The following is a 23,913-nucleotide window of genomic DNA, read 5'->3' as shown; positions in this document are numbered from 1 at the left end:
AGTTTCCTCAATCAGAACACAGTACCTTATTCCAATGGTGCAGCTGGTGCCCTGGCAGTTGTTCCTTCTGGTTTCCCGCAGACCCAAGATTCCTGGAGCTTCGTTGTGAAGGAGGATGTCTGAAGGGGGTCTGCACCACACAGGGATGAAGCCAGCAGCAGCGACAACAAATAAAAGGTGTGCTCCTTAAAAACAGGAGAGGCTCCCCAAATGGCTATCCGGACCACTACAGCTGTGTGCAGCAATTTCGACCAAGGAAGAGGATCCTCTGCTGTGGAATGTGAGCTGGTTATCCCCACCAGGATCAAGGGAAGAAGACTCCGGACAGGATCTCCTCTTAGTCGCGCAAAGTAAAACACAAGAAGGACTTTAACAAAAAGAAATGGCGAATAAACCGTACCAGAGCCAAACGAAAAAAAAGGATTTGGTCAAGCGGGTTTAAGTTCGAGGCTAATACAATAGCCTACAATATTACCACAGTTATATAAGATAACCGCGGTAGAAAGTTAGGGTAGATATCACTGCCACCAGTCTTGTCTAAATGTTAAAAGAGCGAAACAATGCTCTAGGAGGTACAGATAAAGAGTTAACCCTTCCAGTACTCCATGTAAGATGGGGTGTACTGGATCTGTGGTTAGTTTTGACTAAGTAAAGTTAATGGTAACTTTACCCTTTTCTGGGGGACAGTAGTCGCCTCAGAAATGGAGTCGGTGGGAAGTCTGAACGACAACCCTGTGCCACTGCACAGAAGGTGCTGTGTGACACACACAAAGAAGAGGGCTACTGAAGTGGCGTCCTCCAGAGCCCACAATCACAAAAACAGGTTAAAACACATAGCAAAATACAAGTAAGAGATCCAGCAAAGCTGCTGAGGGACTCGCTAGGTAAGGAAAATTAGCCATGAAATGAGAATTCTCCCTAACAGAGGCCTATCCTGGACCTCTGCCATCTGAATAAAATATTTTGGATGGTCACCCTTCAGCACGTGCTGGGACAGCTGGAAGAAGCGGATTTCCTGTTGTTGCTGGACTTGGAGGATGCCTACTTTCACATCCTCATTCACAAGGAACACTGCAAGTTTCTGCGCATCGTGGTTCAAGGGCAACATTATCAGTTCAAGGCCCTTCCCTTAGGATTGAAGTCGCTGCCAATGGTTTTCACCAAGTTCCTGGCGCTGGTGGCGGCACAGCTGCGCCTACGAAAGATCCATGTTTACCCCTACCTGGATGACTGGCTCATCCGAGCGAAATCGAGGGAGTCCGCCGTCGCACACACGGCGGAAACCGTCCTGCTGCTGATGGAGCTGGGGTTCTCAGTGAACTATGCAATGTCTTGCTTGGTGCCATCGCAAGACGCACTGTTTCTTGGGTCTCGACTGTTAGGCAGAAACCTGTGCAGTTCCCTTGGGGACCACTGCAAAAGATTGAAGACTACAGGTGTTGGCAGTAAACCCACTTGGTAGCAGTCTGTACCACCCAGATTTACCTGGTAGCTGTGGCTGAGCAGTCAGACTTCCCTCAAGAAGAGTTGGGCAGTATGTAAAGTATACAAAATAGGCACTCGGATACAATAGCACAAGCAAACACTGACCAGAGCTTTGGTATCAAAGTATATAATTATTTATTTAAAAACACACTTATTGAAACACTCCAGCACTATTATTGTAATTCACTCTAAAACACAGTTACTATTATTATATATACACTCCTTATTCCTTATCAGACAAGTCTTAGTTAACACCACTTATTTCCAGACAGAGGCGAGCGCTTAACTATAGATGGCACTCCAATAAGTTAACGAACAAGGGAGGGAAAAAGACAGAATGTAGGAAAATACACCACACTAATACTTAGGAACTCTTAAGCAAGGCAGGAAAGTCAAAAGTTACTTGTGAGCCAAAGTCCGTAGGCCAGGCCCACTCTTGGAGAGAGCAGGGCACACATGCACCCAAGATCACACAATGACAACAGGCTTAAAAAGTCTTGCAGGGAGTTCGGAAAGTTTTTATTTAGGCTCAGAAAAGTTTAGCCAGGGTGTCCCAGGCTAACCCAGGGTCGAACGCCGGGGGCTAAATCTACCCCGTACAGTCGGTTGCAAGGGAAGCCAGGTACACGGTACCTTATGTGGGAAGGATCCTCCAGCGGGGGCAGTTGTTCCTGGCAGCGGGTGCAAGTCGTGGCGTCGTCCGGAGGAAGAGAAGATCTCGACGTGGAGGAAAGCTGAAGGTCGTTCCACTGCCAGGGAAGAAACCAGCCGCAGAGTTCTCCGGTTAAAAGGTACTACCCTTTTATTCACGGTAGGGGTAAAACGTGGTATCCTGGTTGCCGGGGTGCTTGGCACAGGCAAGGCGGCCACGAGATGATCCGGGAAGGCGAAACGGATGGCAAACTGGTTATCCCCACCAGTCAAAGGAAGCATTCTCTTCGGGATGAAGATCTCCTCTGTCGTTGGAAGAAGTGGTGAGTCGGTTCAGCAGGACTCCACCGGTGGTGTCGTTGTTGCAGGTCGGCTCAGCTTCTCCCTCTTCGGATTCTTTGGTCCTGTGGCGACGTCTGAAGTTCCAGTCCCCAAAGCCCTGCTTTTATGCAGAAAACCCCCATTCACCAGTCCTAGCTGTCAATCAAACATGCTAAGTGGTGAGCCGGGCGGCTCACCACTGGGCCAATCACACAAGAGTGTGACTTGAGTTGCCAAGGCAACTCAGTCCAGGGTGCCTAAACCCCCCTCCCACACATCCTGTATACCCAGACAGAGTGGCACCACTTTTTGAGGCTTCTGTGCAGAAGCCCGCCAAAAGTGGAACAAAGGGCCCGACTTGGGTTTGGAGTTACAGAGGCGAACACAAACGCCATTTTAAAACCGAGTCCTGGTGAAAAGACCCAATCGGGGAATAAATATTAAATAAATAACCCGGTGCTATCTTTAACATTGCACCAAAAAGTGGTGTGTTTAAAATGAATGGGAAAATCCCATAGTAAATATTCTTAAGGAATATCATGCGTGGTAACCACTGCCACCAGCTTGAAACTCGACAAGGGGGGACTGCACAGTGCCCCCTTGAAAACAGACCCAGGGGTAATCTAATTAACCCCTTCTAGTACTTCCACAATATGATGGTTTGTACTGGTTCTGTTCACAAATTTGGACTAATAAAGCCAATGGTGACTTTACATGCCCTGGGAGACAGTAGTCAGTCCCAGGGTATGGAGTCGATGTTTGGGGGTCACTATGACACCACTATGTTACTGCACTGAGGGTGCTGTGTAACACACATCCCAAAAAACAAATGAAGCCCTATGGCGTGAAAGACCCCAAAGCCCATAAAACACATTACAAAGTCAAAGGACATTCTCAAACCATGCCTGAGAGTGGGAGAAAAAGAGTCTCACTCTTAGCAGGAGAAAAAATAAACCCCAAAAATCCAGCAAAGCTGCTGGGGGACTCACTAGGTTTGGGAAATTAGCCTTAACGGAGAATTCTCCCTAACACTGTGTTTGAGCCTTTTTCTGTACCCTCATCCAGGGATGTATTCCAACCTTTGGATTCCATCTCAGAGGTGGATGAATGGTCATAGGTGGAGGGGTTTGTTCCTCCTAAGGTTCCGGATGACCTGTTATCGGGTCATATCCAGATGGAAGACCTGCGTCAATCCTTACATGACGTCAGTGGTCTAGACACCTCTCTGGAGGTTGAGTTTGGCAGGCCTGAGCCTGGTACACACGTTGAGTCGTCATACAGGCGTCTCATGTCGAGGGTCACGGAGTACTTGGGGTGGTCTGCTCCACCTGTGGATTTTCTGCAGGATGACCTGACAGATATTTTGGACCAAGGTCCACCCACTGACCCGGTGCTGCCATTTCATATGGCCTTACAAAGAAGGGTGGAGCCGGCGTGGACTGCCCCGGAGAGTCTCCCGGCAGTGAGCAAGTCTTTGCCGCAAAAATGCCATCCAGCCAGGAGCGACCCCTGCTACTTGACCACGCACCCCACTCCGGAGAGTTTGGTAGTGCAGGCGGCTACGGCCCCAGCAAAGCAAGCATCGTATCCTACCATCCCTCCTGATAGGGACGACAAGCGTTTTGATGGCTGGGCGAAGAAAGTGTTTTCTTCAGGGGGTATGGCTTTACAGGCAGCCGACTCTGTGTGCGCCCTGTCACGTTTCACGCACACTCTGTGGAACTGTAAATTCCGTTAGCGGCTGATCATATTCCCGAAGGGGAGGAACAGGATGGTTTCCTTGCTATGGTGCAGGATGGCAAGTATGCCATGTGTGAGTCCATTCAGTCGGCTCTGGACATGGCGGACTGTGGCAGCCGGTCCATGGCGGCGAACACCGTAATACGCAGGTTTGCGTGGTTTCGGAAGTCGGGGTTTGCTCCTGATGTGCACGCCCGGCTCCTCAACATGCCCTTTGATGGTGAACATCTTTTTGGCAGCAAGGCTAACGAGAGCCTTGAGAGGTTGCAGACCTCAAAAGTTGCAGCAAAGTCGTTGAGCGCTGCAGTTCGCCAACCTCCACCTTTTCATCCTAGGGGACAGCAATGGAGGGGAGGTTCCTTTCGATATTACTCATCCTTTAGTAGATCGAGAGGAGCTGCAAGTCAAAGGGGCCACCGTAGGAGTGCCAGAGGTGCAAAACAAGGTACTCGAGGTGCCAAGGCCGCTCGGGCAGTTGCCTCTTTACCCTCGAGCAATGCCGCAGCCGCTTCAGCTCCGTCATGAGGCCATGTCCCATGGTTTGCCGGTTGGGGGAAGGCTGGCGCAGCATCTAGTAGAATGGCGTGCCATTACTTCACATGTGTGGGTTCTGGAGATCATAGCCCACGGCTACTGTCTTCCTTTCCGGCAAAGGCCTCACGACAATCCACCAGGGAATCTCTCTTTAAAGAGTCTGGATCCGCTCCTTGCGCAGGAAATACAAGCCCTGCTGGAGAAAGGCGCCATAGAACTTGTGCCTGTAGCAGAGAGGAACAAGGGATGGTATTCCCCTTATTTTTTGATTGCGAAGAAAGACGGGGGATTGAGACCCATCCTGGACTTGCGCAGTTTGAACAAGCTCCTCAGGAAGGACAAGTTCAAGATGGTTACTCTTTCTCAAGTCCTCCAGGCCCTTCAGCTTCAGGACTGGTTGGTGTGTCTCGACCTCAAGGACGCTTATTTTCATGTGCCGATACATCCAAAGCACAAGAAGTACCTGAGGTTTGCAGTTGGCGACTCGCACTTTAAGTTTCGGGTCCTGACGTTCGGATTGACCCCCGCCCGAGAGTTTTCAAGCTCATGGTGGTGGTGGCAGCATATCTCAGGAAAGGGGGGATTCACGTCTACCCCTACCGGGACGATTGGTTGATCTGGGCGCGCTCTCCTGAGCAAGTCCTGGATCATCTGTCCGTCACCTGCCACTCCCTTCACAAGCTGGGCTCCTCCCTCAACTTAAAGAAGTCCCACTTGACGGCAACTCAGCGGCTCCAGTACATCGGAGCAATGCTTGACACATCCCTGGGGCAGTGTTTTCCTCCCCAGGTGAGGGCTCATCACATTCAGCAGATGGTACACCAGTTTCAACATGCCCAGAGTCTCCCAGCGTTCGAGTTCTTGAGGTTGCTCGGCCTCATGGCTTCCTGCTTTCTTCTGGTGCCAGAGGGAAGGTTGCGGATGAGATCTCTGCAATGGACTCTCAAGATGCAGTGGTCACAGTCCTCCGGCAGGATGTCGGACCCCGTTCAGGTACCGCCCTCAGTCGCTCAGGACCTTCTGTGGTGTGCCGACGAAGGCACTCTGATGATGGGGGCTCGATTTTGGCTACCCTGGTCGGAGATGACGATCGTGACGGACGCATCCCTCACGGGATCGGGAGCTCATGCCAACGAGTTGACAGTCAGCGGTCGGTGGTCTCCGTCGAAGTCCAGATTCCGTATCGATCTGTGGAGCTGAGGGCCGTCAGGCTTGCGCTGAAGGCTTTTCTGCCGACTGTGCAAGGAAAGAATGTCCTGATTCTGACGGACAACACAGTGGCCATGCACTACCTCAACAAAAAGCGGGGGGGCAGGGTCACTTCCTCTGTGCAGGGAGGCGATGCAGCTCTGTTTCTGTGCCATCCAGCACGACATTTCGATCTCAGCAGTTCATCTGGCCGCAGATGAAAACAAGATGGCGGACGCTCTCAATAGGCAGAGCGCCATCTCTCACGAGTGGGAGTTGGTTCAGGAGATTCTCTTGGAGATCTTCGCCCTTTGGGGGACCTCTCAAGTGGATCTCTTCGCCTCCAGTGTCAACCGAAACTGCGAAAGGTTCTGCTCGCGGGAATTTCCTCCAAGAGGAGCCTTAGGAGACGCGTTTGTGGTGGAATGGGCCTTCCCACTGTTGTACGCCTTTCCTCCAGTCCCCGTCATCCCGCAAGTGCTGCGGAGGTTACGGAGGTTCGGTTCCAGATGATCCTCATTGCTCCGGCATGGGCCCGGAGGACGTGGTACCCAGACTTTCTCGACTTGTCCATCTGCCCTCCAACTCGTCTTCCCTACCGAGATGATCTGCTCTCACGGGAGGGGAGTCAGGTTCTCCATCCAGAGGTCAAATCCCTCAACCTTCACACTTGGCTTCTGAAAGGTTGAGGTATAAGGATTGGGACCTCCCTGAAGACGTGATGGAGGTGTTGCTTTCGGCCAGACAGCTGGCAACAAAGTCCCTGTACCGTTGCCGTTGGAGAAAGTTCTGCGACTGGTGCAGGGTTAAGAATGTGGATCCTTTTTCATGTGACATTCCTGTGGTTTTGTCTTTTTTGCTTTCTTTAGCCCACAAGGGCCTGCAAGTGGGTACCATCAAAGGTTACCTGGCGGCACTGTCCATATGTAAGCGCTCGTCTGAGGAGTGTTCTTATTTTAAAATCCCTTTAATTTCTCCGTTTCTGAAAGGGGTCAATAATGTGTTCCCTCCGTCACCTTTCCAGGTGCCCGATTGGGATTTGAACCTTGTTCTCAAGTTTCTAATGGGTGCTCCATTTGAGCCTTTACGTTCTTGTCCTTTGAGACTGTTAACCCTTAAAACTGTATTTTTAGTTGCGGTCACTTCCGTTCGCAGAGTGAGTGAGTTACAGGCACTTTCAGTTAAGCCACCCTTCACTGTGTTTCATAAGGACAGGGTTGCGCTTAGAGTTTGTCCTTCCTTTCTTCCGAAAGTGGTGTCGGAATTTCATTTAAGCCAGAAGGTCGTTCTTCCAGCATTTTATCCTCCTCCGCATCCTGGTAAGGACTAGGAGACGCTCCATAGGTTAGATCCTAGGAGAGCTTTAAGTTTCTACATTTCTCGCACGTCCTGGGTCAGAGTGGACGATCAGCTCTTTATTGGTTACGCTGGAAGGCGTTTGGGACAAACTGTTACTAAGCAGACTTTGTCTAGATGTATTATCTTGGCAATTTCTGAATGTTACTGCTTGGCTGGTAAGGACCCTCCGATAGGCTTACGGGCCCATTCGACTAGGGGTATGGCTGCCTCTACTGCCCTGCAGAGGGGTGTTCCTATTCGTAACATCTGTGAAGCAGCCACTTGGGCTTCGGTCCATACTTTTGTACAACACTACTCCCTAGATTCTATCCATGGACAGGATCTGCCCTTTGGCAAGGCGGTCCTTTACTCTGCAATTGGATTGGGCATTCTAAAATTCTTATTCTGAATTCTTTTCCCTCCTCCATACGTTGGTACTAGATGGGAGTCTGTCATAGCTATGGAATATGTCGGAGGACCCAATCCCCTCGAAGAACAAGTTACTCTCTTACCTTGTAACTTTCTTTCGATGGGATGGTCCGACGACGTATTCCTTATCGCTCGCTCCCTGCCTGCCCCGCTACAAAATTTCTTATGTGATTGCAGCTTATGTTTTCCGCAAGGCTTTCTGTGGTCATACTGGCAGAAGATTGGTGCCACACGTTCTGGGGAAAAAAACTACAACTGAGGCTACGGGCAATGTGCGTCCTACTTATAACATCCAGCTCCGTCGGCTCGACGGAGGCCCTTGAGGACAGCGTATCGACGTCATTGACGCAGGACGCAGACGCCGAAAATGTTTCTGAAGCAGCACAGCTGTGGTGATTACCTGTCATAGATATGGAATATGTCGTCGGACCATCCCATCGAAAGAACGTTACCAGGTAAGAGAGTAACTTGTTCTTCTTGTGTCTTTCTCTAAACTCCTAACCCAGGTCGGGGATCCTTTGTTCGTCTTTTTGGCAGGCTTCTGCCAAGAAGCCCTCCTTTCGGCGCCCCTGAGTCTGGGGTGGGTCCATTGTGTGGGAGGGGGGAGCAGGACCCTGGACAGGGTTGCCTCAGCAACCCATGTCGCACTCTATCCTGATAGGCTGGAGGGTGTCCCACCAAGGATGACCACTCCACTGTGTGAGTGACAGCTAGGCTGTATGAATGGGGCTCTTTTTGCATAAAAGCAGGGTCCTGAGGTCTGGAAGAGCAAGACGATGCCACTGGAACTAAGAAGCCGAAGAGGAGAGAAGCCAAAGACATCTGCAACGGCTGAACCACCGGTGAAGCCCTGCTGCAGCGTCTCACCACTTCTCTCCACACGACGAGAGAAGATCTTCATCTGCAAGAGCCTTCTTCCCTTGAGCTGGTGGGGCCAACCAGTTTGCCAATCACCTTCCTGGACCTGCCTTGGTCGAATCGCCAGTACCCTGTACTCGGAGACCGGATAGCCAGGCACCAGTCCACCCGGACCGCGATTTAAAGGAGTGTACCTTTTATTCGTCGGGCAATACCGCGGCTGGTTTCATCCCTGGGTAGTGCAGTAACTCAAACCTTCCTCCACAACGAGAGCTTCTCTGCCTCTGCTGGAACCCCCGAACTGCAGGAACTACCAGGAACAACCGTCACCTCAGGAGCCACTTCTTCATTTTAAAGCTACATTGTTCCGCCAGGCCGCCCTTTCTTCGCGGTAGAGCTAAAGGTGTTTTAAATCCTTTACCTACCTGTTGGGTTGGCCGCCCCTCTCTTAACATTGTCTTTCACCTTCTGCATCCACCTTTTCAAAATCGTTAACCAAAGACTTGACTGCAGCTACAAGAACATTTTGCTCCGGAGCCCTTGTCTGTACCACTGACTCTGGCACAGGCCTTTTGACTCTGGCTACATTTGTTAGAACTGCCTTCTTTAGATTGCTTCTCAACTAGAACTGTGTTGATGCACCTTCTTCTTATAACCCCCTTTTTCTTCCCCTTTCTAAACCTTGTGAAGTGCCATTTTGCTCAGTTTTAATTTAAGAATATACTATACTGATGCACTGTTTTGCTTAAACTGGTTCACAAACCTATGGGAAGTGTTAAGGTGTGTAAGAAGATATTTCTGTATAACTTGTGCTTTCCCTCCCTTGTGAGAAATTGCTAGAGTATCCCTTGTGTGTGGTTTTTACTGTGCCGTTTTGCTCAGTTTTCACTCGGTCTACAATTTAACTAGGGAGTGTGTATATTTTTCGTTGACTTATTTTAACTTTCTTGATGACTGTGATAAATGTGTTTTGCTAGAATTGTATAAAATAAATATAGATCTACGTTTTAATACAAAGCTTTGGTCAGTGTTTCCTTGTGCCATAGTACTGTAGGCCTATTGTGTAAACCCTGAATACTGCTCATCTCCCTCTTGAGATAAGTCTGACTGCTCAGCCACAGCTACCAAATAAATCTTTGTGGTACAGACTGATACCAAAAGGGGATTTATTGCTCTCACCTTTAGTCCTAATCTTCTGTAGTGCTCCCTAAGGGAACTGCACAGGATTCTGCCTAACATCCAGCACGAAGTAGCCACCCTACAAAAAAACTGTTAAGAAAGTTGTTGCGAAAACTGAAGGGAGATCCAGACATCCGTATTACAGGGGTGGCAGAAGGGAGATCCAGACATCCGTATTACAGGAGTGGCAGAAAGTACGCCCATAGACAACATGGAGTTATTTGTAGAAAACCTGCTCAGTGATGTCCTCGATAACCAAAAGGCACTGTTTTGGGCATTGATCAAGACCCCTACCATAGCTTCAGCATCCTGTTGCAATAGCAGATTTGTAATAGATTTGCAATAGTTTCTAAGTTTTTGTTTGATTTTCCTAATACTCAATTGTCGGGTGGGGCCATCCAACTCAGAATTCCAGATTCTACATAGTTCCCTTCTCATAGTTAGTTTAACCGAGGCTATCTCCTGGTTATAGCAGTGTATATACCTAATGCTAGTCATACTTCTAGTAATCCTTGGGGAGATATCCGAGACGGAAGACCCAATAAGTCTCTGAATCTCATAAATATTGAAATTATTAATCTTACAAGCTAGGGTGGTTTTTTCAGGTTAGCCCATCTGTTCTGATTCAAGGCGTTTATATTTTTGGAGGTCCATCTGACTGCATTCCCTGCCGTATTGGAGACCATCTAAGGCTGAGATCTGAACTCTCGGGTAATTACAGCCATGTCAAAGAGTGCTGTCAGAATGGAGTGATCACTCCAGGCGTTTCGAGTAACAGTGAATGATATGCATCTATTCAGATAGTTATTAAAATAGATGTAATCCAAGAGGTAAGAACTATTCCTTGTATGCCAAGATGTCTCATTACAATCCGTATTCTTCTTCCCCATCAAGGGTTTTAGGCCTATGGTCAAAAGGCCCCCCACATACCAGATTTTTCCAGTCTGCCTTTTCAGTGGGATTCCACTTTGGACCAGGTCCATATCACAGAATTCCCAAGGAGATTTTTTAAAGTCACAATCTGCGTTCAAATCACCAACCACCAGAATTCGACCATTCTGGTACTTCACCACCCAATCATCAATTACCTGGCACACCTTCTCCACAAACACATCCGCTGCTGATATTCCCATATGCCAATAAATGCTCACAACCAGAATGTTAAGAGATCCAATCCGGCAAGTAAGATCCACCCCCAATGCCCCAAAGGATAAGCCTTCAATAATTATCCCACTCGGACAAAGATTATTTTCTACAGCAATGAACAGACCACATTTGGGAGTCCCCCCCACTACGACTACCTTTACCATATTGGTTGAATATCTTATAGCCATCCAACATGGGAGTTGTGGTCATACATGTTTCTTGTAAGCAAATACAATTGGCCTCTCTTAAATTAGCCAGGCAGCTTGGATTGCTTAATAGATGTTGATTCCCTTTAGTATTCCAAGATTTTAGGCATAAAGTGATGTTTCTATTTTCCCCTCCCACTGGGGCTACCCGATTATGGTACCAGTTTCTGCCATAAGGTTGAGATAACGGCAGCCCTATCAATTTCTTTTCCAAGTTCCTTCTCAGAAGCAGGCCTCTCAGTGCCCCTCTGATTACCCACTAAATTGCCCACACAAAACACCCCATTACTGTTTGTGTTTGGTAAACAGAGTGACTCCCTCCATAATCGGCACCTTCTCAATTCGTAAACCCAGATTAATTAGAGCTTCTCGTTGGGTAAGTATCAGCTCCTTTACCAATGGTGTATTTAGGTATAGGATACTGGTGTCCAGGTGTTCTCTATCTGGAAAGGCCACTCTATGTATGTCTAAACAGCCCACTGAAGCCAATGCTGGGATATCTGTGAAAGTTCTCAAAATATTTGACCTATTGCAGCAGATCAGGTCTTCCAAGCCCAACAAACTTTGTATTCCAAGTTGGTGGCACTCTGAGATCGGGCGCTTGTTATTCAGCTTAGTACTCCCCGTGCCTTTCAATTTATTTCCCAGTGTCTCATTTCTGCATGGTATGTTTAATGCCACATATTGCTTGGTGTTCAATGCTTAGGCCATCCCTTAGTGCCCTATTAGACTTTTGGAGATGGTTAAGCAGGTCCCTTATACCCAAGGCCACTCTTGTGTATATAGGAGTGGAAGGAATATCCTCAAATCGGAATTTCCCCAGGCCGCATAAGTACATTTATTTTTAAACCATTTGTTATAAACACAACACTTCTATTACACTCAAATAAAAACCACACGTTAAATATACTGCAACTAACCAATTCACTTTGTACAGTAAGTCTCAAGGTAAGTACCCTGTGTTGAATGAACCGGTGTTACGAACAAAACACGTTACCGCGAATACAATTGCGATCACTTTTTGACAGTTCGGTCTACTAAATAAATGCATATCCGTGACATGAAATGCTACTGGGCAAAAACACACTTGAGATACCCATAGGGAGTTGGAGGCAAAAATCACAGGCAATATTTTGATTAGGCAGGGAGAATCAACAAACACTCAGAGACAGGAGTTCAAAAGTCAAAGGGCCGAAGCCAGGGTCGAAAGACACCGGGGCCTGTTGCCGTAGATCACAGTCAGACAGTTCACGATTCAACGTAGCCAAAAGTACTTCGATATTGTCAATGTTCGGAAGCAAAAGTTATAAGGAGGAGGGAAGACAAGGGCAAGCTTTGGGAATTAAGAAAAGGGATTCACCCAGTTTCCTCAAGTAGAACTCAGTACCTTGTTCCAATGGTGCAGCTGGTGCCCTGGCAGTTGTTCCTGCTGGTTTCCCACAGACCCACGATTCTTGGAGCTTCGTTGTGAAGGACGACGTCTGAAGGGGGTCTGCACCACACAGGGATGAAGCCGGCAGCAGCGAAGAGGAATAAAAGGTGCGCTCCTTAAAAACGGGAGAGGCTCTTCAGGTGGCTATCCGGACCACTACAGCAGCGTGCAGCGATTTCGACCAAGGAAAAGGATCCTCTGGCTGTGGAAGATGAGCTGGTTATCCCCACCAAGCTCAAGGGAAGAAGACTCCGGAATGGATATTCTCTGAGTCGTTGAAGGGAAGATAGCTCAGGACTGCAGCAGGGCTTCACCGGGTTTCTTCGTTTCCTTGTAGTTCCAGTGGTGACTCTCTGACTTCTAGCCCAAGAGACCTGCCTTTTATGCGAAAAAAAACCCCATTCACACAGCCTGGCTGTCAATCACCCATCAGGGGGGGTTGTCCAGCCCGGACAACTACCCTGGCCAATCATGACAAAGTGCGACTTGGGTTTCCTAGGATACCCTGTGCAGGGGGTGACTGCACCCCTCCCTCACATTCAGCCCACCTAGACACCCAGGCGCCTTGAGGAGGGCTTCTAGGTAGAAGCCTGCCAAAAGAAAGTGAACAAAGAAGGCGAACCTAGTTTGCCGCACAAAGTAAAACACAAGAAGGACTTCAACAAAAAGAAATGGTAAATAAACCCAACTGGAGCCAAGAGAAAGACGATTTGGTCAAGCGGGTTTATGTTCGAGGCTAATATAATGGCCAAGAACAGTACCACGTTTATCTAATATAATCGCGGTAGAAAAGTTAGGGTAGATACCATTGCCACCAGCCAAGTCTAAATGTTAAGAGCGAAACAATGCTCTAGGAGGTACAGATAAAAAGGGTTACAAATTAACCCTTTCCAGTACTCCATGGAAGTTGGGGTGTAGTGGATCCGTGGTAGATTGACTAAGTAAAGTTGATGGTAACTTTACCCTTTTCTGGGGGACAGTAGTCGCCTCAGAAATGGAGTCGAGGGAAGTCTCAAAGACAACCCTGTGCCACGGCACTGAAGGTGCTGTGTGACGCACAAAAAGAAGAGGGCTAATGAAGTGGTGTACTTCAGAGTCCACAATCAAAACAACCGGTAGAAACACACAGCAAAAACACCCGTAAGAGGGGGGAAAAAGCTCTCACTCTTACTAAGTGGAAAAAAATAAACTCCAGAAGTCCAGCAAAGCTGCTGGGGGGGCTCACTAGGTGAGGGAAATTATCCATAGATGAGAATTCTCCCTAACAATATGCAGTACCCTTTGGGAACATCACACACAATTAAGACTGTACTACACAGTAAAGTAGTATCGATGGCTGAGCAGCCAGACTTATCTCACGAGTAAGTGAGCAGCACAAGATAGTTACACAACGGACAGAAATTACTTTGATTCAGGCAAACACTGCCTCAAGGTTTTCAAGTAAAAGAATATACATTTATTTCACTCTTCAGTTGTATAACATTACACTATTATAAAGCCAAAGTCAATGGGTCAAAAGTCTTTTTTCTCAAGATCGTACAGTTCAGGGTAGTTCGCGGTAAAGTTCGTGGCACGGATTCAGGACGAGGTTGGTTGATAGAAAAGTTAGTTCAAAGAGAAGAGAAGGACAAGACCTCGGATTGGAGAAAGATTTCAAACACTTTCACCGCGGTTGAACGAAACTAGCAACTGGAATTGCACAGTACCTTAAAACAGAGAGAAAGATGTAGCTGAGGCGGACGTTCCTGGTTGTTCCTGCAGGCTCACGGTTCCTGAAGCGACTGTCGGACTGACAAGAAGTAGGATGACTGGAGGGTCCTGCACTACCCAGGGAAGAAACCAGCAGCAGTGCAAAGCAACGCATAAAAGGTGCGCTCCTTAAAACCAAAGCAGGGTCCGACCTTCCTGGCTATCCGGCCCACTGTAGCTCTGTACAGCGAATTCGACCAGAGGAGGGGTCCTGGCTTGCAGTTTGGGCGAACTGGTTGGTCCCACCAGCTCAAGGGAAGAAGTGTCCTGGAGGATCTTCTGTCGGATTCTGACGATTCGGACCTGCAGCAGGACTTCACCGGGCGGTTCAGTCGTCGTAAGGGTCCTCCTCCATCAGCTCCTCATTGTTTCTTTCGTTCCAATGGCGACTCTGCCTCTCCAGTCCCAGAGACCTGCTTTTTATGCAGTTTTCCCCATTCATACAGCCTGGCTGTCAATCACACAGCAGGGTGGCCTTCTGGCAAGGACAGTCCCCTCAGCCAATCAAACAGGAGTGCGACTTGGGTTACCAAGGCAACCCATGGCAGGGGTCCGAAGATCCCTCCCTCACATCCTGCCTACCTAGACTTTCAGGCGCCTTAAGGGGGGCTTCTGCAGAAGCTCGCGAAAAGACGGCGAACAAAGGAAACCTCCCCGGTTTGGCGCGCAGAGAAAAACACGAGAAAGATTTAAACAAAAAGAAATGGCGAATAAACCCAGCTGGAGCCAAAATAAAATGTATTTGGTCAAGCGGGTTTATGTTCAAGGCTAATATAATAGCCTGAAACAATACCATGGTTATATAAGATAACCGCGGTATGCAAAATAGGGTAGTTTACACTGCCACCAGCCAAGTCTTGATGAAAAGGGAGCGAAACAGTGCTCCAAGAGAAACTGACAAAAAGGGATAAGAATTAACCCTTTCCAATGCTCCATGTAAGATGGGGTGTACTGGTTCTGTGCTTTAAAGAGACTACATAAAGTTAATGGCAACTTTACTTGTTTCTGGGAGACGGTAGTCGGTCCCAGAAAAATTGAGTCAGTGAGAAGTCTGAAAGACAACCCTGTGTCACTGCACTGAAGGTGCTGTGTAACACACAAAAAGATGATGCCCATGGAGTAGGTGAGGCTCCAGAGCCCAAGGTCACACAATTGGTAAAAACACACACAGCAAAATACATGTAAGAGTGGGAAAAAGTTTCACACTCTTACCATGTGAAAAAAAAGAAACCCTAGAAATCCAGCAAAGCTGCTGAGGGACTCGGTAGGTAAGGGAAATTGGTCATTTTGGAGAATTCCCCCAACAAAGTGGCACGGAATCTGTCCTGCAGTTTACTGGAGTTTCATTCTCACTTTCGCTCAGTACGTTCTACGAGCAGTTCAGCAGCTATCTGATAGGAGTGGGGGTGAGGTAGCCTGAGGTGCAGAATGGTTTTGTCAGGGTGCGGGGAGGATTAGCCAGGTTTGAGGGCCTTCTGGAAGTCAAGGTGATCCTCTAGTCAGTGAATGCTGCGGGGAAATGCGTTATCGTGGACCTACTTAAGGTGTGTTGAAAATGTCTGCCCAGTATATTCATGATCAATCGCCCTTCCCCTGTCAATCTCCAATGTTGCTTATTTGATTTTGAAGAATGCACTAGAGGCAACATTATGCGTGTTTATCTGTAGTTGTAAATAATTGGTCCTTGTTTTTAAAAAGAGCAATAACCGTGTTTTGTTAGCCTTGCAAAAAGTGTTCCAGGCTTTTGTCAAGCAATGGAATAGAAATTCTAAGCGAATTAATTTGGGCACTGTACCTTCAATGGAGAACTACTGTTAAAGAAAAGTAACATTTTATCCAAAGGTTAATACTTCTTCATGTGATTCCTGAAAGTGCAGCTATAAAAGTGGAGTTGAAAATAATATACATGCCCTCTGCCACTTTAACCTTTTTCTATATTCATCTCTCTTCAGGTTCAGCAGAAACTCAAAGAGAAGCTAAATGACTATCTGCACAAGGTGGATACAGCAACGCGAGACCTACTGTTTCGTCGAAATTAGACAGTCTTACACATCCATGTTTTATAGATACCTGGTGCCTGCAGGGTCTTCAGAACAGTATCAACATGAAAACTGCCTTAACCATGTACCTCTGCATGTTCGGAACGTAAATACGGTCATAAAATGAAATCATGTGCACAGAATATGAAACAGGAGAAAATCTTACCCTGCACTGTGGAGGAAGACTCTGGTGCTAATTGCTTTACAGATTCTATTTTTTCATGAAGAGACCATGTGAGATTTTCAGATGCCTGTAGGATCTATTTTTTAATGTACCTGTACAAAGTTTTGAATTGGTCCACAAGTCCTTCATTGCCCTTTAAGACTTCAATCTATGTGTTATCTGTTGACAGGTTGGACTTTGTCTCCTCTTTTGTATATATGATCATAAAGCTTTTGAGTTGTCACTTCATATTTATTCTTGTGTTTTGAATGATCTTTAATAATTATTAAAAAAGAATGTTTTCACCTTTTACATTTCCACTCTGTTTTTCCTGCTGTGCTATTTAACAAAGGCTTTGCAGAGGTCTGGCTGCTGTCAAAAAGTAAAATGTGTTTGAATGTATGTACAGATCTAATGCACACCTCTGTTTCCTCATATTGAAAAAATTATCTTCAGCCACAGACTACAGTTTTTACACAGTCCCCACAGGGTGCACATCTTCTTTTACTGAAAAACATGATGCCATGACTGATCTTTTAATTGGGACCTCCTAAATGAATTTCAATATATTGCATTCTCCCACAGATTACTCATTTTGATAGATATCCTCCAGCGCAAGCTGTTTTCTGAAAATCTCAAGAGGGTGTAGTGACATCCCTCCAGGTCCCGTGTTCCTAGACTCTAGAACTCCTCGACTTGGGACTTAAATGTTGACCGCCCCACATATAGAGTGCACTAAGGCCCCGTACCTCTGTTCCTTTTTTCTGTACGCTGTTCGGAACACAATAACATTAAACGCATATTTTTTGGTGCTCACTATTTCAGGCCTTAAGCCATCGGGTTGTAAACGCTGCCAAGAATGCAACTCCAAAATGTACATCGCCGACCCACACAGCATTTGTGTGTGGTATCTGAGGATGAAACATGACAAGGAGCAATGCTGCTCATGTCAGTCGATGAACCTGAAGGCCTTAAAAGAGCGCTAGGCGAAGTTGTCATTGGGAAGACCCCATCAAAGTCGCTGGCCCGATCGTCCACTATATCCTCATAGGCCGACACTGAGGGGCCCACTCTGGAGAAAAAGGTCGACCAGGCGACGCAAAAAAAACAAAGAAGGCGTCTCATTCTAGTAGTGAGTCTCACCACTCCTCTTTTCGCAATAAGAGGAAACGCAGGCATAGGCAGGACGGCAGCAAATCATCTGGGGAGATGGGTGAATCTTGCCCTTCGAAGAGGGCTTAGAGGGAGGAGTTCGAACAGCAAACACTTGGTTTATTTCCAAAGGCTGCAACCAGTATGGCTTCTGCCTCAACGTTGTTGCCAGAACCATTGATTACCGCAGCCTGCATGAGATCTTAAGAGGGTGGCGCGATCGCCCCTGAGCTTGAGTCACTTGAAAAGGGTGCTAAGTTCGGCAACCTCCTCAGGAAGACCCAGTGTGTTGACAGTGCTCACAGCGACTGCTCCCTTGGCCCTGACCAACTCGCAGGATCTCGGTTATGCCCCAGAGTCCAGGACAGGAGTTTTCAATCCATGTAGTCCATCCTCGATGAGGAAGGGGACTCCATTCCCTTTGGGTTGGAGCTGTTAACAGGTTCAGGACTACGCTACATGCCCGACTTCATGGCGGAACAAACAACACTTTAAATTACTGTCAGATCTTCATGATGCAATCAGATTAGATGCATTCCCCGAAGTAGAGATGTTAGCAAGTGGTACTGGACAAGCACTCGACTGCACAAAGCCTTACGGTAGCTTAGAAGGTAGTTGGGGATCTCGCTCTCGAAGCCATGTCAAGGTCACTGATGCAATACAAACTTAGTGATTTTCTTGATAAGGGTCCCCAGACAGACTGCTCCCACGTTTAACACTGCCATCAAGAATCCGATCTTGGCTCTGTGACAATGCATATGCTTGATGCCAGCGGTCAATCGAGAGCTCACTAGTAAGTACAAACCCATACGGGCTAATCAACTCTCGGTCATCAACCTTGACACTCCTGATCGACATGGACTCAAATAAGGCAGAGGCAGTGGCAGGGGCGTGGCCAGCAAGCGAGCAATGAGGATGTGAGTTCTCGTAGCACCCGTGGCCGCCAGCAAGATCCTGATCAATATCCTGTATTTCGTGTCGAATTTGGTCAAAATTATACTACCAAGCTGCTGAAGATATGGAGCGCTGCTGACCAAGCAGTGCCTGCTCTGATTCAACTCTGGGTGCTGCAGCGAGGCGCAGAAAGACGCTGTGCCCAGAAGAACATTGCTTGCCAAGATGGCCGACTGCGAACGTGGCAAGCAGTGGTCGGACAGCGGCAGACGCATCACCACCGGATACGTGTGGCCATCCACTATGGGAGCGCTGGATGGGCGCCTGTTGACTTGCGCCAGATCCAACTCATGCCTTTAAGTGCCGTGGACTTGGCTATCTGGACACACTGCGCATTGAGAGGCTGCAACACGACCTGACCCTTCCAGACAGCCAGAGGCTCAAGGATACCGAGGGACATCCTGCGGACACACCGGAGATCTAAAAAGACACTTGGGGGACCAGGGCAAGCGCTGGGATAAGCACAACCCCCAGCAGTGTTGATAGTGTGGGCTAAGTCAGAGCTCGCCGGAAACAAGACCCCGCCCGAAGCTGGACGAGAAACAGTCCAGAACTCAATGCCCGCGCTGAGGCATCATACGCAACGGCACGGACCCATTTGCTGCCCGTAGACGCCTGGATTCATGCGGCATTGAGTTCGCATACAACCCACAACTGTGATCATACCTTTGCAAAGGCACGGCTGTATGCCACATTCCAGTGGTGCTGTGAAAGTGCAGTCCGGCAGATATATTTGCGGTCCTGAAGTGCTCTTGGAAAGCTAGCCTACTACTAGACTCTCTGGAACGTACGTCCTCCTGCCCCCGAGTGCCTGTGAAGTATACAGACGTTGCACATGCAGTAATTTCCACAGGGGAGAGAGCGGAGCCGTGAGCACCCCTCCCCCTCGCGGCCAGGTGCTTTTGCCAACTACATTGGCACGGACTGGGGGGCAATATACACCGTTTGTCTGAACTTTCAACCCTGAGCAGCTAAGATGACCCAGGCGACGGTGCAGCCACTGAGGGGACCACCCTTGGTTGCGGAGTGACGCAGCGCATGATCGCGGAGGGGGCATCTTCAGTGATAACTTTGACAAATAGGGAACACTGATTTCCTGGGAGCACGGACGGGCCTCGGAAAGGGAGGCACTATCAAACACACAGCAGGTAATACTAAATCACGACTGTCTCTGGACATAAAACTGGTAGTGAGACAAACTACGAAAGGCGCTATCAAACACGCCTTTACACACCTGCCAACACTGCCCCCGCCCCGACTTGGACCTCTTTCCGCTCCCCTCCATACAGACACAGGGCAGACACTGCATGCTGGGTCTGGTGGCGAACACCGCATGTGAGCACCAGTGCATCCACACAACTGCCCACCTGGAGCGCCCCTCCTGCAGAGACTGGCATTTAAACTTAAGAATCAACCATAATACGCTCAACAGTGCCGCCTTTGAGACCGAGGGTCACAACCCAATACCACATGCGGTGATACCAAGCAGAGCCTGCCTAGGCACTGTGCAACGTTGAAGGGCCGACGTTACAACCTACGTCCCTTGGGGTGCTACCACTGCGATCTACAAGCCCCCTGGAACACACACATGCGCAGTAGCAGCATTCGCATTGATGCATGCCATGCCTGACAGCCTAAACCACGGGCGACCAACATCCTGGTACAACGCCTCGCCTGAAAAGGGTCAAAATCCTGCCAGAGAAACACTGGAACCCATGCACTCGCGGCCTGTGACAAAGCCTGACAAAGTGGGATCCCCCCCATAAGGAAATAAAATAGAGCAAGAGGAACAAACTGGAGGACCTGCTGGATGACTAACCAGGAGTGTATCGACACTGTAGACCATGTGGAGAGGCCATCTCTAGGACCTCCCATATATGAACACGTCATGTCCCTGTCCTGGCACTGACCATTGCCCAACACCTGCAATAGATCTGAAGCCTGCAGATAAGTACTGAAGAGGTGAAACAGTGGCTGTCCCGAAGGTGGAAAGAGCCAACCAAAACAAACTCAACCTATATAACACTCTACTGCACACCAGCAGAACACACAGATGATCTCCTTGACGGCACCAAGAGCGCACTGAAAGGGACACACAACGTGCCCCATTCCTACACAAGAACACCCAGCCCGGCACAATAAAATTGTAGACTCATTGGGGCCACACACTGTGGTTACTCATCCGTTATAGTGCCCCACCGCACACCTACAGAACCAACGGATTGACAGTCCAGAGGGTGCACCGAAGTAGATACTCGACGTGCCGCATTTTTTACATAAGGCCACCCAGCCCGGCACAAAAGAATTATATACTGTAGAGTGTCGCAAACTGCAGACAAGCAAAAAGAAAAAAGATGGATGGAATCAGTGCTGTTGTCTCCCTCCTGCGTCATGACCTCCAAAAACAGACATCCTGCTCGGGAGAAGCCGAACAACGTATATCGGGGGCAGAAGATGGAATTTGCAGCATGGAGCAACAGATGTCCAGGTTCATGGCTCGGCTGAAAACGATGAAGGAAGGGGAGGGGAGATTGCGACGAAACAACGTGTATCCTGGGCTTGCCCGAAAAAATCAGAAGGGTCCAATATGGAGTCGTTCTTGCATTCAATGCTTCCAACTTCTTTTTGATTGAACGTGCCCCCACCGGATGCCGACTGGACGACCAAACCTGGGCGCGCCACTGCGCCCCGTGATGGCAAATCTCCTGAACTGTAATGCTCACCTTGTATGCACAGGGGCGCCTCTCGACTGGTCTGGGACACTTCTGGGTTCACTGCTCCTTCCCCGGGTTTCGTTCTGCCAGGAATCAGTTCTAGAAGATAGGAGGTGGATTTAGCGACTTCTCCTTCCTTCGAGAGACCCACCTCCCGGCGTTCCCCTTGCGGTTTCCCCTTGGGACTTCGCTCACCTTGATTTTCGGAATGTTGAGCTCTCCATCCTGCCGTGCTGGGCAGGGGTGCGTCGTTGTTGGCTTGATCCGTCGAGTTACTTCACTGGTGATAGCCTGGAGTCCAGACCGTCTGCGACTCCACCTTTCAGGTAAATCTTTTAGTGTTTGTTTTGAGTAGTGTCTATATTGATGAATTCTCTTACCTTCTTCTCTTGTCTTGCAGAGGCTGATGGAGAGAGCCGAGGCTGACGGCTGAGTTCGAGAAGTTAAGGATGCGCTAGATGCGGCGCTGAAAGCGACCTTGCAAGTCGACTGACCTATGCTGTTGTTCTTTACAGGTCGCAGAGAATTCCTGGAAGCAGCGATGTATTGGGACCAAACGCCGAGGATGATGATCGGAATGGCGGAGGCCTTCCAGGAGAGCTGGTAAGTAGCTTCTGATTCTTGCCTCTATTGTCCTAGAGATGTAGCAGGAGAACGATGGAAAAGTTCGCGAAGGCTCCGACTGGATGGAGGAGCTGGAGCTGAACAGGTAAGGATAGCAATGTTCTTTAAAGTTTCTCGCCCGATTAGGCCAGGAGGCTGAGCAGGACACGGTGAACGTTGCGCTGCAAAAGCAGAATAGCGCGAAGCGCGTGCCTCGGGTCGGGCGTGGTTTAAATACCCGGCAGGTATCCCAGGTGCCTTAGGGGCGGACCCGCCCTGAAGCTAGACTGCTTGTTGCAGTTCCCAGACAATCCTTGTGGGGGCAGCCATGTTCACCCATTGTCCATTGAAACCCATATTTGCTAAGTGAGACTGATGCCAACGGCGCCAGGATTGCCTCCAAGGCACCCGCAATGGGCTGAAGTGGGCCTTTCTAGCCTTGTTAAAGTACTGAGGCAGGGGCCATGGTGCCCCAGTCCCATAGTCTGGGGCCAAGGTCGTGACATGAACTATAGGGATCGCGATACACTGCTCCAGATGGCCCGGGCAAAGGGCACGAGAACTTATAATGGGGGAAGGAGCAGTGAACCAAGAAGTGTCCCAGACCAGTCGAGAGGCGCCCCTGTGCATACAAGGTGAGCATTACAGTTCAGTTCGTATTGAGAATCAATCTCGAGAAGGCAGGTCTAACAAATGTGACCAGAGTCAGTAGGCGTGTGCCAGAGTTAGTGGTACAGGGCAAGGGCCCAGGAGCAAAATGTTCTTGTATCTGCAGACAAGTCTTTCGTTAACGATGTTGAGAAGGTAGATGCATAAAGCGAAAGACAATGTTAAGAGAGGGGGGCGGCCAACCCAACAGGTAGGTAAAGGAATTAAAACACCTTTAGCACTACCGCGAAGAAAGGGCGGCCTGGCGGAACAATGTACCTTGAAAATGAAGAAGTGGCTCCTGCGGTGGCGGTTGTTCCTGGTAACTCCTGCAGTTCGGGGGATCCAGCAGAGGAAGAGAGGCTCTCGTCGTGGAGGAAGGATAGAAGAACTGCACTACTCGGGGAAGAAACCAACCGCAGTGCTGCCAAACAAAGTTTAAAAGGTACGCTCCTTTTAATCAAGGTCCGGGTCGATAGCTGCGTGGCTATCCGGTCTTCAAGTGCGGGGCACTTGCGATTCGACCACAGCAGGTTCGGGAAGGCGATGTGCAAACTGGTTGGCCCCACCAGCTCAAGGGAAGAAGGCTCTTGCAGATGAAGATCTCCTCTCGTTGTGTGGAGAAAAGTGGTGAGACGCTGCAGCAGGGCTTCACCGGTGGTGGTAGTCGTTTCAGATGTCTCTGGCTTCTCTCCTCTTCAGTTCTGTAGTTCCAGTGGCGACGTCTTACTCTTCCAGTCCTCAGGACCCTGCTTTTATGCAAAAGGAGCCCCATTCACACAGTGGAGTGGTCATCTTGGCGGGAGTCCCTCCAGCCTATCTGGATAGAGTGCGACATGGGTTGCTGAGGCAACCCTGTCCAGGGGTCCTACTCCCCCTCCCACACAATGGACCCACCCCAGACTCAGTGGCGCCGAAAGGAGGGGTTCTTGGCAGAAGCCCACCAAAAGGACGAACAAAGGATCCCCGACCTGGGTTAGGATTGTAGAGAAAGACACGAAAAAGAAGTTATATCAAAGTTCTGGCAAATAAAACCTGCCGGAGCAAAGTTAATATTAAAATGCACTGGCGGTACGTTAGAGACTGTCAGAAAAAGTGGTAGCCTCGAACAATGGGAAAATCGCAGAGAGAAATATTTGCGGTCAAATATTTTTGGTAGTAACCACTGCCACCAGCCAGAAAATTTTGAGAGGTACTGTAGGGTAAACTCTCGAAAATGAACTTAGGGGAAAAACTATTAACCCCTTCCAGTACTTCCATATTAAGATGGGTTGTAGTGGTTTAGTTCATAAATATTGACTAGTAAAGTCAATGGGGACTTTACATGCCCTGGGAGACAGTAGTCAGTCCCAGGGTATGGAGTCTATGTTTGGGGGTCGTTACG

General features: G+C 48.7%; 1 protein-coding gene across 1 annotated transcript in view; it reads left to right on the top strand.

Moving 5' to 3' along the window:
* The window catches only part of NUP160 (nucleoporin 160), a 1,937,143-nt gene extending 1,920,373 nt beyond the window's left edge, over positions 1-16,770 (top strand). The window contains exon 36 of the mRNA XM_069623088.1: positions 16,209-16,770. Coding sequence (XP_069479189.1) covers positions 16,209-16,295 — 87 coding nt within the window. The 3' untranslated portion in view covers positions 16,296-16,770. The remainder of the gene's footprint in view (positions 1-16,208) is intronic.
* Positions 16,771-23,913: the final 7,143 nt, after the last annotated feature.

The sequence above is a fragment of the Ambystoma mexicanum genome, chromosome 11 (assembly GCF_040938575.1).
Source record: "Ambystoma mexicanum isolate Mex_15411 chromosome 11, UKY_AmexF1_1, whole genome shotgun sequence".
Lineage (NCBI taxonomy): Eukaryota > Metazoa > Chordata > Amphibia > Caudata > Ambystomatidae > Ambystoma > Ambystoma mexicanum.
The sequence above is the reverse complement of the archived record's forward strand: the minus strand, read 5'-3'. Positions and strand labels throughout refer to the sequence as shown.